Source organism: Erpetoichthys calabaricus, chromosome 14 (assembly GCF_900747795.2).
Source record: "Erpetoichthys calabaricus chromosome 14, fErpCal1.3, whole genome shotgun sequence".
NCBI lineage: Eukaryota > Metazoa > Chordata > Cladistia > Polypteriformes > Polypteridae > Erpetoichthys > Erpetoichthys calabaricus.
Window position 1 is genome coordinate 91,811,636 of NC_041407.2, and position 12,247 is coordinate 91,823,882.

General features: G+C 41.0%; 2 protein-coding genes across 2 annotated transcripts; both read right to left on the bottom strand.

The window, feature by feature from the left end:
- Positions 1-480: 480 nt before the first annotated feature.
- Positions 481-4,642, bottom strand: LOC114665341 (elongation factor 1-alpha, oocyte form-like). Its single transcript, XM_028819853.2, has 8 exons — positions 4,477-4,642; positions 3,387-3,542; positions 2,793-2,972; positions 2,001-2,297; positions 1,681-1,831; positions 1,292-1,548; positions 943-1,177; positions 481-838 (listed from the first exon to the last, which is right to left on the bottom strand). Exons 2-8 carry the CDS (start codon positions 3,528-3,530, stop codon positions 717-719), a joined length of 1,386 nt encoding a protein of 461 aa, XP_028675686.1. The 5' UTR covers positions 3,531-3,542; positions 4,477-4,642; the 3' UTR covers positions 481-716.
- Positions 4,643-5,084: 442 nt separating this feature from the next.
- LOC114665343 (elongation factor 1-alpha, oocyte form) lies at positions 5,085-11,610 on the bottom strand. Its single transcript, XM_028819855.2, has 8 exons — positions 11,501-11,610; positions 11,056-11,222; positions 7,499-7,678; positions 6,794-7,090; positions 6,571-6,721; positions 6,231-6,487; positions 5,748-5,982; positions 5,085-5,325 (listed from the first exon to the last, which is right to left on the bottom strand). Exons 2-8 carry the CDS (start codon positions 11,197-11,199, stop codon positions 5,204-5,206), a joined length of 1,386 nt encoding a protein of 461 aa, XP_028675688.1. The 5' UTR covers positions 11,200-11,222; positions 11,501-11,610; the 3' UTR covers positions 5,085-5,203.
- Between the last annotated feature and the right edge of the window lie 637 nt (positions 11,611-12,247).

Sequence of the window (12,247 nt, forward strand, 5' to 3'; positions counted from 1 at the left end):
TTTAATTTAAAAAGTCACATGGTTTTGAAAATTGATAAATGGAAATGCAAAAGATGGACAAACATGTCTAAAAGTGCTTGTAATCTGAAGTAAACTTGTGGAGGTCACAAAATTTCCAACTAATGTACGGCTCTTAAACACTGACAGTGTGGCATTATCAATGCACTATAATAAAGTGCAAGAAACATTGTAAGTCTTCTGCAGATGCAATGTCAAAAAAAACTTCTAAAAGGTCAGTAAAAGACCCATTTCATTTTGCCTCTGAACCATAGTACCTCAGAGGCCAATACTCCAACTGTTTGCATTGAAACCCTATCTTGCAAGTTATTGGATGAACCCAAACAGTAATGCCTTGAAAGCTACACGGCCTCTCCCAAACAAACAACACCACAACATAGCTGTGCACATTTTTTTTTTTATTTGTTTTCCAGGATCTGGTGAAAATTACTAGAAAACTGAAGTTCCTTTTAAATATTTCAATTTAAAATTGCAACTGCTTTATAACCTATTTAAATGTGCTGGTTATTTCAAGGAACAGAATGGCACTTTAATTCCTACACTTAATTAAATCTGAACTGTCCTTTCCTGCGGAAACTTTTACGATGGGTTTTAATCAACATTAGCCAGTCCTTAATTACGGCGCTCTGGGTTTGTGAGTGGTTTCCCAGATGCAGTCCAGACCCAGACATGACTTGGACAGCCCAGAACACGGTGGTTCATTTTTTAGAAGCTTTCACTGCAGACTTGGTGACTTTGCCACCACTGGAAGCCTTCTTCTCAACAGATTTGATGACACCAACAGCAACTGTCTGCCTCATGTCACGAACAGCAAAACGTCCTGCAAATGAAGACAACTGGTTAGCGTTCAGATTTAAACATTGGCAAAACAACCAAAAATTTACTTGTGTATTTATACACTTCCTACTCAAATCACTAACTTACCAAGAGGAGGATAGTCAGAGAAGCTCTCCACACACATGGGCTTGCCAGGAACCATTTCTACAATGGCAGCATCACCAGACTTCAAGAATTTGGGCTCGTCTTCCAGCTTCTTGCCAGAACGACGGTCAATCTTTTCCTTCAGGGTGGCAAACTTGCAGGCAATGTGAGCAGTGTGGCAATCCAGCACTGGTGCATAACCTGGTCCAATTTGGCCTGGGTGGTTCAGGATGATAACCTAAAAAGAAATGTATGGTTTGGAAAACTTAGAAATTGTGAAGCTGACAAGACCTGTGCGGATCACAGTTGCCCAGCTCACTACAATTAAATTAGAAGAAGTCTGTCCCTATACCTGTGCAGTGAAGGTGCCAGCCTCCATGGGTGGGTCATTTTTACTGTCTCCGGCAACATTTCCACGACGGATATCCTTTACAGATACGTTTTTGATGTTGAAACCAACATTGTCTCCTGGAAGAGCTTCTGCCAGACTCTCATGGTGCATTTCCACAGATTTTACTTCAGTGGTGATGTTGGCAGGAGCAAATGTGACGACCATACCGGGCTTCAAGGTTCCAGTCTCCACACGACCCACGGGCACTGTTCCAATACCTAAACGAGGTAAAAACAAAACCAAAAAAATTCCATACAAGTCATACATTTACATATGAAGCAAGTTAGGATGGGATTTTTGGGGATTATTTTGCTCTTCCAGGTTGTTAGCATAAATAATAATAAACACACCTCCAATCTTGTAGACATCCTGAAGGGGCAGACGCAATGGCTTGTCTGTTGGTCGGGAAGGAGGCAGGATGGAATCTAGGGCCTCCAGCAGGGTCACACCACTGGCAGCACCCTCCTTGCGTTCAATCTTCCATCCTTTAAACCAGGGCATCTTTATATATATTTAAAAAAAAAAAAAAGTGAACAAAGGAAGAAATGTCTTGGGAGCATTTTAATGTAAGACAGCTCCTCGAGTAGAATTCAAAGGAAAAAAAACTATGGTATTATAATGTTTAAACATCCATATTCTGATGCTTTAGTGGGCGCGCTACCATACTCACATTTGAGCTGGGCTCCAGCATGTTGTCTCCGTGCCAGCCGGAGATTGGCACAAAGGCCACAGTGGCAGGGTTGTAGCCAATCTTTTTGATGTAGGCACTGACTTCCTTTGTAATTTCCTCATAACGTTTCTGGCTGTATGGTGGTTCAGTAGAGTCCATTTTGTTCACACCAACAATGAGCTGTTTCACTCCCAGGGTGTAGGCCAGGAGAGCATGCTCACGGGTCTGCCCATTCTTGGAGATACCGGCTTCGAACTCACCAACACCCCCAGCAACAATCAGCACAGCACAGTCAGCCTACCAAAAAAAAAAGCACAAGAAACCATTATTAATTTGCTTTAAAAAACTTTCAGCAAAACCAAACTTTGCAATAAAACACATTAAATGGTCAGTGGAAACAAAAATGCACTATAAGATGCAGCAAAATGTGTTAAAACTTTTATTTTACCCTAAAAATGTGACAAGGGGGTCTGTCAACAAGAGACGGTGTATTGCATTTATACATTGCCTCAAGTATGTACACGTGTTGTTTATTAATCCTATCGTTTAAAAACCTTCACCCATCATTTATTGGGAACTATGCGGCTGACAATCTGCTCCCGCATATTGACACCAACACTTATCTAGCATAATGCCTATATGGAAAAAAAGTCTAAATTTAATTTATTGACAACAAAATAATTGTCAGTCCATATACACAACATTCAATCGCATCTACACTTTTAGGCATCGCCAATTCAGGTTCACTGTAATCTATTGAACATATACAATGCAAACATTATGGAGACATACCTGAGAGGTTCCAGTGATCATGTTCTTTATGAAATCTCTGTGGCCAGGGGCATCTATAATGGTGACATAGTATTTGCTGGTCTCAAACTTCCACAGAGAGATGTCAATGGTAATACCACGCTCACGTTCGGCCTTCAGCTTGTCCAACACCCAGGCATACTTGAAGGAGCCCTTACCCATCTGTGATGTATAGGAGAAAGGAGATGAAAAGAATATTACAGTATAGTCCCAAATTCTGCTTTACACGCAACAGTAATTCTTAAAAGATGGTCAGTTAATCTCATTTACGTTACATACTCATGTACAAATTCATTTTATACAAATGTTAATCCAAAGCACATCAAATAGCATTCATGCCAAGTACAATGCTCATAAAATAATGGTCCAAAAATTACAAATCCACAACCGAGTTATCACCATAACACAAAAATAAAAATTTAAGAGAAAAAAATAATTCACAAGCACACCACCACTAAATATTTGCCATGGTGGTTGCGCAATCCGATCAGCAGATGGTGCTAGATAACGCCACGAAAATAATGTGGTCCACCGCCAGCAGATGGCGCTTTCCAGGCCTTCGCACGCGACACTCACCTCAGCCGCCTCCTTCTCGAATTTCTCGATGGTCCTCTTGTCGATACCGCCACATTTGTAAATGAGATGGCCGGTGGTGGTGGATTTACCAGAGTCGACGTGTCCAATGACGACGATGTTAATGTGGATCTTCTCCTTTCCCATGTTGTTCTTCTACTATGGGTTTTAAAGATAAAAGTTAGGAATGGCTTGTAGCACACACCCAGGCGTGAGTCAGACGAGTCTCCCCCATCTCATGCGTCACCCAGACTATCGCAATCCGTGCCCGAGTTCACCACAATCCAATTTCTAAAAGTAAAAAAGTAAACCTTAATCGAGTCGCCCGTACACCTAAACTAAACACCGAATCGAAACTGATATCCATCCGCCATATTAAGCTGCACCTCCAAGGCCCTCACGAGACACGCAGACAATAGGAGACATTCCCGCAATAAAATAACAAAAATGAGAACATGTGTGTAGATTCCCGAATAAAAACAGGTCCTCGTTTTTACTTTTCATTATATTAACAATTCAAAGCAATGGGATTAAAGGATGGATGTGGATGGTATTATCCCATCTCTCAGGGAAAAACCGTCATCCAGCGCCATACGGATACGTTTCTCTTAATCTTTTCATTTCTAAGTAGGCGAACAGTCTAGTTTCAACAAAGCACGCTCTTTTTTTTTGTTAAAAAAAGAAAATCAATCCATCTTTATAAAAATGTTACAAGCGACCACTCCCTGGTAACAATGTGCTATAGTTAATAAACGATACTAAATCAATTAGTACAAATTATATAAAACTACTTATAACAAAAGGTTAAAAATGTTATCCATGTTATAAAGGCGTGAAATGAACAGAAGATGACCGAGTAACAGCTCTGCCACAACAGCAAACCAATTTCGCTCATTTCCAACTCAAAATGGCTCCGTGCGTTTTATGGCCGCTATTGAAAAGGCGACTTTGGGAATTTTCACTAGCGCCCAATTGGCGGAAACAATTACAGCGAGCGGTCTCCTTTAGTTACAGTTCAAATAACTGAACGAGTTTTAACCCCCAAGAACATAAAATTTCCAAAAAAAATTACCAAAAATAAAAATTCACCTACCAGGATCGCTTAGCGACACACCAGTTTTCTCACGTTCGAAGCCGGAGAGAGAAGGACCGGAGAAAGACCTGGACTAAGCTTTTATATCTATCGACATCTGGGCGTGCCTCCCCGACACTGGGCGGGATCACATACCAATCACCCATTAGGAAAAAGACTAGCCGTTTAAACCCACACACACACAAAAAAAAAAAAAAAAAAAGTACCGGTTGTGACGTCATCACAAGGGCGAATCAGTTGCGAAGTGGCGACGTAAGACCCACGTGCTCCAGTCACACAATGGCGAAGATGTTTGAGGAACCGGCGAGTACTGAGAGCCGAGGTCTTTATTAAAGGGCTTTTTATAATGGGCTATAGTCACCCATCTCGGATTTTTGCAGATTATAAATTTTTATACCATAACGTGTAGGTTTATATTCTTGCCTCGTACAGCAAGTCCTAACTCCACTTGTAACCCGATCCATTATTAACAAAAACAAAAAAAAAAAAAAAAAAAACCAAACACCACACCCACCCCTCACAGCAACTCTGAGAATGAACACTTTTGAACGCCCCTCACCGTTCCCATAATCTGAATAAAACCAACCACAAAACACCCCACACACAGGATGTGTCAAATGTTTTATTGCCAATAATTCAAAAATAGCAGCATTATCAGGTGTAGAGAACATTCAGTGCATGTGCTAAATCAGGTCGGTTCCAGTCCAAATCCAGTTCAAATAGAACCTCATTTCTTTCCAGCTTTCACGGCAGACTTTGTGACTTTCCCACTAGTTGAAGCTTTTTTGTCAACTGCTTTAATAACACCAACTGCAACCGTCTGTCTCATGTCTCGCACAGCAAAGCGACCTGGATGAAAGAAAAGTTCAACCATTTGGAACATGTTTGACAAAGGGAGAGGGAGAATTATAGTTCAGTCAATTCAGTATGCTTACACATCACTTCACTCCCTTAGCTTCTAGGGAATCGACTATGGTTAAAAACACCTAAAGCCGCAAAGGATACTGGTGCGGAATTGGAGATCCAAGTGGACTGTTGGCCAAGACAGCTTAGAAATTGGTTTAGTTTTACACCAGTTGGTATAACTGCTGACAGTTTTAGTTTGATTCACAGTAAGTTTGCCTTTTTTGATGGGAGATTCTAAAAATTTTAGATCTTTGTACAGTGCATAGTCTGATCTGCCAACTAATCATTTCAACCAAAATAGGTGCTTCTTGCATTATAGGTAAACACATCAAAAAAAAAAAAAAAACCACCCATGCACAACTCACCAAGAGGAGGGTACTGAGAGAAGCTCTCTACACACATTGGTTTCCCAGGGATCATTTCCACAATGGCAGCATCGCCAGACTTCAGTAACTTGGGATTATCTTCTAGTTTCTTGCCAGAACGGCGGTCAATCTTTTCCTTCAACTCTGCAAACTTGCATGCAATATGAGCTGTGTGGCAATCTAGTACTGGAGCATAACCAGGATTAATTTGGCCAGGGTGGTTTAGGATGATTACCTGGCATCAGGAAGAGCACCCCAGGTTAGGGGTTTGAGGTAGGGGAGGAGGGGGGGGGGGGGGGGAAAAAAAAAAAAAAAAAAAAAAAAAAAAAAAAAAATATGAATTATCTACCTTCAACTAATGCCACTTGTTGCAAGGTTTAGGTACAGGTCACAGAAATTTATCCTAAGTGGTTTGAAGCAGATAGTAAAAGCAGTTTTTGCCTACACCCTTAAAGAGGATTCCACATATTGTAAACTGTTTACCTGGGCAGTGAAGCTGCCAGCCTCCATTGGGGGATCATTCTTGCTATCTCCAGCAACATTCCCCCGTCTAATATCCTTGACGGACACATTTTTCACATTAAACCCAACATTGTCTCCCGGAAGTGCTTCTGCCAGAGCCTCATGGTGCATTTCCACAGACTTTACTTCAGTGGTCACATTGGAAGGGGCAAAAGTCACAACCATACCAGGTTTCAGGACACCGGTTTCAACACGGCCAACAGGAACAGTACCAATACCTTGTGTCGGAACAGGGAGAATTTTGGTGAAATACTTGTTTAACCCCATACACCCCCACCCCCCATCTCCATCCAATACACACCTCCAATTTTGTAGACATCCTGCAGGGGCAATCGCAGGGGCTTGTTTGTAGGCCGGCTTGGGGGCAAGATAGAGTCCAAAGCTTCCAGGAGGGTAACACCGTTGGCACCTCCCTCTTTGCGCTCAACCTTCCAGCCTTTAAACCAGGGCATCTAAGGATTGTGAAATATTACTGGATGCTGCTCTGAAAGGGCAGCAAACCTTAATACTATTGCTTTACTTACATTGGCACTAGGCTCCAACATATTATCTCCATGCCAGCCGGAGACTGGCACAAATGCCACTGAAACAGGATTGTAACCAATCTTTTTGATATATGCACTAACTTCCTTTGTTATTTCCTCATATCGTTTTTGACTGTAGGGTGGTTCAGTAGAATCCATCTTGTTTACACCAACAATGAGCTGTTTTACTCCAAGGGTGAAAGCCAGTAGTGCATGCTCACGAGTTTGCCCATTCTTTGATATACCAGCTTCAAACTCTCCAACACCTCCAGCAACAATCAGCACAGCACAATCAGCCTATAGAAAAGCAGAGGTTTGCAAAGTGACAATACTTGCCCCAGGTCATATCTCCATGAACAAAGCCATTACACTACCTAATCAAAAGCTCCTTGTTTGACTAGAATAAGGACCTGCATTTGTACAAGAACCCAACTTTGGAAGGAGCTCAAAGGTGGGTTTCAGTGATTTGTGGAGAAAAGATTTAACAGAACCAAATTTTGAATTTGCTAGTAACCAGATAATGATGGTTACATCTGTTGATTTATATCTTTAGGGCTAGTCCAAGATCAAAATCATTAAAACCAGAGTTTAACAGAGCAGTTCAACAGAAGGCCACCACTACTTGATATAGAAAACTATACAGTAAAATGCTCACCTTAAGCATAGCAAATACAAAAATCGTATAAGGAAAACTAAACCAATTACCTGTGAGGTGCCAGTGATCATGTTCTTGATGAAGTCTCTGTGGCCTGGGGCATCTATAATGGTGACATAATACTTGGTGGTTTCAAACTTCCAGAGTGAAATGTCAATAGTGATGCCACGTTCACGCTCTGCCTTCAGTTTGTCCAGCACCCAGGCATATTTGAAAGAGCCCTTTCCCATCTAAAGAGGGGATAAAATGATCCATAAGCAAACAGCAACCTTTTCACAAAGCTAAACATTTCCTTCAAGATCTGGAGTGATGTCCTAAATATGGCTTTGGACCCTTGCCTTTATGCAGAAGCCAGCCAATCATTTTGCTTGTCTTGGTATACATGACAACCATTCTTCAGTGTAATGACCAACAAGTATATTTAACCCTTAACTGCTTGCACCATTTCACATCTCACTCATGGTGTACTTTATGCACCAGTGTTAAATGGCTAGTTATATGCACAGAGGTTGTAATATTACAATTTTAAAATTGTACGTTTTTTTTTTTTGTTTTTTTTTTTTTTTAAATGTAATACCATAGAACTGAATGATGACAGTCTAGTGGACTATCTGAAAATACACCTGATCTACTTCCAGTGCTCATGTCACCAGTCACAATTTCATCCACTGTAGGATTTGCAAGATGTATCATTTCACTTCAGTTGTAAGAAGATCTGCTCATTGATCTCATACATACGCAAGTACCTGCTCGGTATACCAATGCACCATATGGAACTTGCAACGGTGCATCCACTCAAAACCAGCTTGGGGAACACTGGAGGGAAACCATTGAGATATTTACTTGAACCTACTGGCACCATACTCCATCTATCCATCTTCACCTCAATTCAAAAGTACAAAGAAGGTGGACAAAGATTGGTATACAAAGTACACCAGTGTGAGTAGTTAAGTGTTAAGTAAAGGTAGCTCCTGCACTTTGACTAAAGTACTTCTGTAAAGCAACTTGGGTAAGACGACCTTAAACCTTAGGTTTATACCAATTAGTAGGTATATTGACAAGCCAGTAAGGTATGTCAATTTTAAAATACTGCATCTAGCCTTCAAGGAATACCAATTAGACTACTCTTAACTAGTATATAATCAGATTTTATACATGAGGGTATGGAGTAACACAAGATACAAGTGGGGAGGGGTAAGAGGAAAAAAAAAAAAAAAAAAAAAAACTTTCTGCAAAAATACAACTTTCTGGACCAATAAGGCATTCACATATAAAAGTTTCATTTCACCTAAACAAACAGATCCCCTTCTTACCAAGATCAGGTTCATAGTGGAGCATGGCCCAATACCATTTGAATTGGGTGCCAGGCTAGAACTTCTACCAATCTGTTTAGACTAAAAAAATTAACCTGGCACATATATACAAGGAAAAATCTTGGGTAGTTTACAACTTCAATATAAATCAGTGCAACTAAAGTAGATACAGGATAGAAAGATGGTCAACAATGGAATTAGTGGAGCCTAATTAAAAAAAAGAGGAGCTAGGTTAAAAGTGGAAAGAAAAAAAGGCATTAATAAAAACAGTGGATAAATGTAGTTCATGAAGAGGGCGATTATGCACCATACAAAATTTACCAATTGCCATGGAGAAAGATTTCCTATGGCATTCAATCCTGCAACCTTGTGGCACCAAATCTATTACTGCATATGGTCTGATGTTCCACAAGGAGGCAAGAGGGATTGCTCATAATATGGAGCAACATCCGTCCCTCAGACACATCAAGTCTGTAGTTCACCTTCAGAAATTAACCAGTTCTCTTAATCAGCTTGTACAGATTGCTGGCTGTCACCTGCCTACCACCCTGCTGCCCCCAGCACAACCCTCAGAATACAAACACTCAATAACAGAGTGATTGAACATATGTAGCATGCTCCTGAAGACATCCAAGGACTTGGGCCTCTTGAACCAGTCGAGTCAACACAAGACTAGAATCAGTTATCAAATGTATTCTTCTCAGGTATTTTTAATCTTCAACCATGTCAGTTTCTCGGATAGCACCACAGGTCAGGGGTCTCCTCTGCTTCATATTGCCCAGGACCAGATCCTTCGCGTCACTAAAAGTTGACCTGTAGATGGTTACACTCTCCACTTCAAACAAAACACTTCTGTATTCATCCTCCTGTCCACTAATGATATGGCCCACAAAAGCTGTAGAAATTTGATTCCCTCTGATCAAATGACTACTATGAAGTGTAAAATTATATTACTCAGAGCTGGGGCTCTAATCCAGGATTGTTTAACAGAATTAGCACTATCCACATCACCCAAATGGAAACACCTGGTACTTGTGGCAAGAGAGTGCCAAACCCTATCCTTGGGGGCTACAGGTTTATTCCAGCCACTTACTATTAATGACACTTTCACTTTAATTTGCTTCCTTTTCAAGTCTCAGAAACCTTAGTTTTATCCTGAATTAGCATTCAAATAATGACAAGCAAAGCAAGCCAACACAAGACTACTGGATTGGATTTGCACCTGGCTTCCAGTTAGGTGCAAGTCAGAGAACACAAAAAAAAAAAAAAAAAAAAAAATCATTCTGGTCTACAAAACAGTAATGCCCTCATTGGGTAAGGGAAAAATTTTGAAACTGTTTGGTATGGCAGAATATGGGCACCAACAAGCCAGGAAAATGAAACGGGGTTTCACTAACAGAAACAAGCTTCTAATTAAAATTGCCTGTGGTCATGTGGACTCTTTGCATCTCATTTTTGTTCACCTGCTAGTTAAAAAAAGCACACACAGTCAATTTTTAACAAGCAAGCTAATTAAAAAACCAAAAGCAGTCTAAATCAATTGGCAGTAACTGCTTACTAATGGAGAAAGTGGCAAAAATTTGCCCTCACCACAGCCCTTCAGGATCAGAGGACACACCAGGCCTAGGGAGTGCATTACTCCATATGGGATTACCAGCCCTTAATAAAACATTTCAAAATTAAACACCATGAAAGGCACTGCACTGTTCCAAGAGTAAAATTAGGAATGCTCAAGTGTGGAGCAGTACAAGTACTACACGCTCTACAAAAGTGTGTTCTTTAAACTTTTGTAGACTAGCACAAAATAACTTTTGGCACCTTATTATTCCCATGTCGCCACCAAATTAGGGAAAATTCTAAGATTGGAGTCCAACTATGGATTTCTGGTCAACCAGATTAGCTCACCAATCCTCACTCCCATAAAGTTTACTTTTAAAGGAGGTGGAGAACTGGTTTGCAAAGTCATTCAGCTAAATTTAGGAAGGACTGATTATATATATTAATATTACACACACTATACATATATAAAAGCGACCAGTATTTACAGTACAAAATGTGCTGGGAGAGGCCCTCACAGCAAACATGCAAAGGCCACGTCCAACATATTGCACGTCCATGCAAACGGCACCACACATCTGATCACTTCTCCTTGGTCTGTCCCCATAAAAGCCCACGAACCAATGGCGTATTTGGATGTAATTTTTCCTATACGTTCAACTAGGACACTGGCGTCATCCATGCTGCTTAACAATTCTCAGTTCCAAAATGGGTCACACACCGAGTGCGGCACTTACCTCGGCCGCTTCCTTTTCGAACTTCTCGATAGTTCTTTTATCAATGCCGCCGCATTTGTAGATAAGGTGGCCGGTGGTAGTGGATTTACCGGAGTCGACGTGCCCTATGACGACAATATTAATGTGGATCTTCTCTTTCCCCATGGCGCGACGCTTCTACGTAGAATCTGTGGAGAGAGAGAAGGAGGAGAGTGAAGGCAATACGTCCCAGTCAAAATGGCGTGCACCAACGGAATTTATCGGTGAAACCCTTCTTTGTCGAATAAAACTTTCCAAATAGTACAGGACAGAAGTAAGAAAAAACACCGGTTTGGTAGTATTGAACCTGGTACATCTGGAGGGTGGGCACGCGACGGTACCCAGAACGCCATTTCAAGTTCAAGATCAAGTTCAAACCTGTTTACCCATCAACTTTTCCCGCCGTAACTTAACAAATCTTCCTCACCTGTTCTCGTCTGGCTGGACCGTCTAACCCCGGCCTCAAGGGCTTGACTAAGTAGACCGGTCAACCGGCGGAGGAATCCTTTATACCGAATAACGGACCCGCCCTCGACGAACACACCGGCGCCAGGTCAGACAGTAGGGGCTCTGTTTCGATGAGAATCGCTGGTTTGCTTTTATTTTTCTGGATATTTATATCTCTTTACCTGCCATCATTTGTATAGCTGCCAACACGGAAGCAATCGCCGATCCATTATCGAGTTCTAGCGTTAAACAAAGTATTCTAAACACCACACTACAAGTTTTTTTAATGTTTAACTTTGTATTTTGTGCTATACTGACGTCCCTTAAATATACGAGCTCCTATTCTAAGTTTGTTGCACTGCTCTGTGACCCTTTTGTAGTCGCTTTCTTGGGTTGGGGATACATCTATTTTTCGTAAGTATTCCTACATTTATTTATTTCATTATAGTTAGTAAATTCCAAAACAGTAAGGTATAAACACTACATCTTATTCAGATCAGATCCCACGTCCTTTACACAGGGCTGTGTTAACAGCATAATAGGTGTGCTGGGACCCCTGTTTTTATAGCTTAAGAGAAACATACATTGACATCAGAAACATCATGGGCCTCTATGCTCCTGGGGTCCCCATTCACTGCCCATTGTGCCCATATGTTAAGATGGCCCTGCAAGTCACACATTGAAGAACATTTTTTGAATTCTGGGAGACATTTTTCGTTGCATTAAC